At 50.3% G+C, this 5,000-nt stretch overlaps 1 protein-coding gene across 1 annotated transcript in view; it reads right to left on the reverse strand.

Annotated features, from left to right (window-relative positions):
• Positions 1 to 330, reverse strand: part of LOC138864450 (uncharacterized) — a 762-nt gene extending 432 nt beyond the window's left edge. Inside the window, exons 1-2 of the mRNA XM_070131570.1 lie at positions 149 to 330; positions 1 to 48 (exon numbers count right to left, since the gene is read on the reverse strand). The exon at positions 1 to 48 is cut by the window's left edge and continues 184 nt beyond it. Of these exons, the coding sequence (XP_069987671.1) occupies positions 1 to 48; positions 149 to 330 (230 nt within the window). The remainder of the gene's footprint in view (positions 49 to 148) is intronic.
• Between the last annotated feature and the right edge of the window lie 4,670 nt (positions 331 to 5,000).

Raw genomic sequence — 5,000 nt, forward strand, 5'->3', positions numbered from 1 at the left:
AAGTCAAGATCGGTAACATTGATATTGGCCAGAGTTGCTCCACAATGACTTTGAACAGTAAGTCTGTTGAAAAGTTTTCGTGCAAGGACAGCCTTGCCTCACCCCCCCCCCCCACACACACACCCACACTTTACAGCACTTTCAGTGCCAGTATGCAGACGCTGTTAGTCCAATAATCCTCGTTGGAATTCCTCTCAGTCTCAGGATCTCCCAGAGTGATTCCTTATGCACCATATCAAACACCTTGAGGTCAATGTAAATTGTAAGCAACCCATGCCCAAACTCACAATGGTGCTCTACAATGACTCGAAGTGCAAGGATATGATCCATAGTATCGTATAGACATCAGGAGTAAATCCAGATTGCTCCGGCCTCTGATGCCTCAGTAGGTGGTCTCTGATACGTCTCAGAAGGATGTGGGCAAGAACCCTGCCTGGTATACTGAGCAGTGTGATGCCTTGGTGATTGCTGCAGTCCCATTGGCCCCCCTTCCCCATCCAGGGGCCAGATTCACTAACATACGATCGTAACGCAATTACCAGCGGTCATTTACCATTGCGTTTACCAATCATGGCAAAGTGGGATTCGTGAAGAAATGGTAATTCGGATATGCTGAGTTACAATCGTAAATCGACTCATTCTAACGGTAGCCAACAGAGGGCTCTGGTAAAGAAATTCAGCCAGTCAGCGAGCGCTATACATAATCTTTTAGGTTCCTTCGGCCACTACCGTAACATGTAAACAGAACTAGACACAGCGATATTGTTTAAACAATCGTCAGAGATAAAAGACTGTTTAAGCACATGTAGAAAAAAGAATATATTTATTTGATTATATCCATCATGTTAGATATATATTTACTATATAGATGGGAACCAATACAAACACTGTTATATTAATATATTATTGTTAACTCAAACCAAAGAGACAGTCCATACCGATTTTTATTTATATATTTCCCATCATTGTTAAACAAAGAACCAGATCAAACAAATTTTTTATTCATCGCCATTTGTTGTCAAAGGAAATATCTCAAGCTTATTCTTTGTAATAATTAAGTCAGAGGAGAACTCTAAAAGAGTTCACTTATTTATCGGTTCCATACTTTCTAGTATAATGTAGGCCTATAAGTTCACGAGAATTTGTGTGGACCTTATTCTTGCTAGTTTCATGTGAAATTTGCATTTCTTCACTATGTCCGCGTTGTGATATCTGTTTGCCATCATGTTAGTTACATCAGGTGTAAAAACAAACACCAACTTTTGCTTAGATATTGATTTTTTGACGAGATAACACGTGATGACACCTTCTTCCCAAAAGTTACCAGTACTCTGACCACTGGTAAAATTTACCATGGCAGCTCCAATGGCAACTTGTTAGTGAATACCACCGCTGTCTGTTTACCATGGTAACTATAGTTACTAGTGATTTTACCATCGTAGGTGCGTTAGTGAATCCGGGCCCAGAGAGGGATGACCACACCCCTCAACAGGTCAGGGGGAACAGTACTGGACCGCCAGGTGGCAGCCAAGACAGCATGCAACCCCCACGCCATGGGGGGTTGCCTTTTACAGTTCAGCTGGGTTGCCACATATACCTGCTGCTTGGTGATCCTCACTGATGGGTGTGTCCTGCAACGAGTATGTGGTCCTTGGCTGCATTACCTGCATCACTGTACCACGTCCAACGAAGTGGGTCTGGGCCAGTAATCCTAGCAAAGTCCCGGAAAAGGAGGCTATTTTCACTGCCGGCATCAGCTCCCGAACCATGGGGATCAACAGTCACAACCAGATACCGCATTGAAGTCACCAGAACAATACGAATATCTCGCCGGGCACACCTGTCTGACATAGATGATAGTTTCACATAGAACATCTCTTTCATGTCGAGTTTACAAGCATCGGTAGGAGCGTACACAGCAATAAGAGACATGAAGCCAAATGCTAGCTTCAGTCTCATTAGCATTATAGGCTCATCGACTGGAGTAATCTCTACTACCGAAGGCTGGAGTCTGCTGGAAATGGTGACCATCGCTGCAGCCAGACTGGTAATAATAGGTGTAGCCACCTACTCTGTTCGTGCCGCTGCCAGGTCTTCTTACCTGGCAGCTGCATATATATATACATACATACATATATAATGCTACACCACCCTCTGTTAATGTTTTTGAATTTCGCGGGTGTTTTGGTGTGGAGGGTGGAGTCTCGTCCCGTAGAGAGAGATTGCCCGGGACTCTCGTCTGAGGAAGACGTGCTCGCGACCCCTCCTCTCGTTTCCCCGCCTAAGATTGTGATTATCGCCCTGTGTTTGACGTGCCGTATTTCCTGAGGATTAATAAACCCCTTAGTGAAGTGAATAGTGTTTATTTCGACCTAACAGCTCCTAAGACAAGGGGACTAGGAGTGCTCGCCTCCACGTGCACCCTCGGACCTTTAACGGCTGCTGAGGTTAGCGTGCTATCCTGTGGTCGTTTGAGCTTAACATTTGGTGTCAGGAATGGGATAATTTAGTGTGTTACGTGTTGGCCGGCCTGAGATACCATGTCGAGGTTCCAGAGCCAGGAAGTGAGAACGGCGCCGTCGGGGAAGCTCAGGTAACTTTGGCGGGAAACGGAGGCGAGGAGCGCGCGGCTGAGGCAGGGAAGCAAGCCCCGCCTGACGTGATGGATTTTTTCAGGAGAGTGATGAGTAAGCTGGATAAGACTGGTGAGGACATGAAAAGTAATATTAGTGAGGCGATGAGGAAAAATCAGGAAGAAGTGAATAGTGCGTTCTGCCAATTGAAAGACTTTGTGTGGCGTGGGCTGGAGGAAGTGCGGGGAGCAGCTGTGCCACCTGTACCGGTAGGCAAGGAGAAGGAAGTACCTGCAGCTGTGCCACCTGTACCGGTTGGTAAGGAGAAGGAAGTACCTGCAGCTGTGCCACCTGTACCGGTTGGTAAGGAGAAGGAAGTACCTGCAGCTGTGCCACCTGTACCAGTAGGCAAGGAGAAGGAAGTACCTGCAGCTGTGCCACCTGTACCGGTAGGCAAGGAGAAGGAAGTACCTGCAGCTGTGCCACCTGTACCGGTAGGCAAGGAGAAGGAAGTACCTGCAGCTGTGCCACCTGTACCGGTAGGCAAGGAGAAGGAAGTACCTGCAGCTGTGCCACCTGTACCGGTAGGCAAGGAGAAGGAAGTACCTGCAGCTGTGCCACCTGTACCGGTTGGTAAGGAGAAGGAAGTATCTGCAGCTGTGCCACCTGTACCGGTTGGTAAGGAGAAGGAAGTACCTGCAGCTGTGCCAACTGTACCAGTAGGCAAGGAGAAGGAAGTACCTGCAGCTGTGCCACCTGTACCGGTAGGCAAGGAGAAGGAAGTACCTGCAGCTGTGCCACCTGTACCGGTAGGCAAGGAGAAGGAAGTACCTGCAACTGTGCCACCTGTACCGGTAGGCAAGGAGAAGGAAGTACCTGCAGCTGTGCCACCTGTACCGGTAGGCAAGGAGAAGGAAGTACCTGCAACTGCGCCACCTGTACCGGTTGGTAAGGAGAAGGAAGTACCTGCAGCTGTGCCACCTGTAACGGTAGGCAAGGAGAAGGAAGTACCTGCAGCTGTGCCACCTGTACCGGTTGGTAAGGAGAAGGAAGTACCTGCAGCTGTGCCACCTGTACCGGTAGGCAAGGAGAAGGAAGTACCTGCAGCTGTGCCACCTGTACCGGTAGGCAAGGAGAAGGAAGTACCTGCAGCTGTGCCACCTGTACCGGTAGGCAAGGAGAAGGAAGTACCTGCAGCTGTGCCACCTGTACCAGTAGGCAAGGAGAAGGAAGTACCTGCAGCTGTGCCACCTGTACCGGTAGGCAAGGAGAAGGAAGTACCTGCAGCTGTGTCACCTGTACCGGTAGGCAAGGAGAAGGAAGTACCTGCAGCTGTGCCACCTGTACCGGTAGGCAAGGAGAAGGAAGTACCTGCAGCTGTGCCACCTGTACCGGTAGGCAAGGAGAAGGAAGTACCAGAAGCTGTGCCACCGGAGAAGGAAGTACCAGAAGCTGTGCCACCGGAGAAAGAAGTACCAGAAGCTGTGCCACCGGAGAAGGAAGTACCAGGAGATGTCCCACCGGAGAACGAAGTGCCAGAAGCTGTGCCACCGAAGAAGGAAGTACCAGAAGCTGTGCCACCGGAGAAAGAAGTACCAGAAGCTGTGCCACCGAAGAAGGAAGTACCAGAAGCTGTGCCACCGGAGAAAGAAGTACCAGAAGCTGTGCCACCGGAGAAGGAAGTGCCAGAAGCTGTGCCACCGGAGAAGGAAGTGCCAGAAGCTGTGCCACCGGAGAAGGAAGTGCCAGAAGCTGTGCCACCGGAGAAGGAAGTGCCAGAAGCTGTGCCACCGGAGAAAGAAGTACCAGAAGCTGTGCCACCGGAGAAAGAAGTACCAGAAGCTGTTCCACCGGAGAAGGAAGTGCCAGAAGCTGTGCCACCGGAGAAGGAAGTGCCAGAAGCTGTGCCACCAGAGAAGGAAGTACCAGAAGCTGTGCCACCGGAGAAAGAAGTACCAGAAGCTGTTCCACCGGAGAAGGAAGTGCCAGAAGCTGTGCCACCGAAGAAAGAAGTACCAGAAGCTGTGCCACCGGAGAAAGAAGTACCAGAAGCTGTTCCACCGGTGAAGGAAGTGCCAGAAGCTGTGCCACCGGAGAAGGAAGTGCCAGAAGCTGTGCCACCGGAGAAAGAAGTACCAGAAGCTGTTCCACCGGAGAAGGAAGTGCCAGAAGCTGTGCCACCGGAGAAGGAAGTGCCAGAAGCTGTGCCACCGGAGAAGGAAGTGCCAGAAGCTGTGCCACCAGAGAAGGAAGTGCCAGAAGCTGTGCCACCGGAGAAGGAAGTGCCAGAAGCTGTGCTACCGGAGAAAGAAGTACCAGAAGCTGTGCCACCGGAGAAAGAAGTACCAGAAGCTGTTCCACCGGAGAAGGAAGTGCCAGAAGCTGTGCCACCGGAGAAGGAAGTGCCAGAAGCTGTGCCACCGGAGA

This window comes from Penaeus vannamei, chromosome 16, assembly GCF_042767895.1.
Source record: "Penaeus vannamei isolate JL-2024 chromosome 16, ASM4276789v1, whole genome shotgun sequence".
Taxonomy (NCBI): Eukaryota; Metazoa; Arthropoda; class Malacostraca; order Decapoda; family Penaeidae; genus Penaeus; species Penaeus vannamei.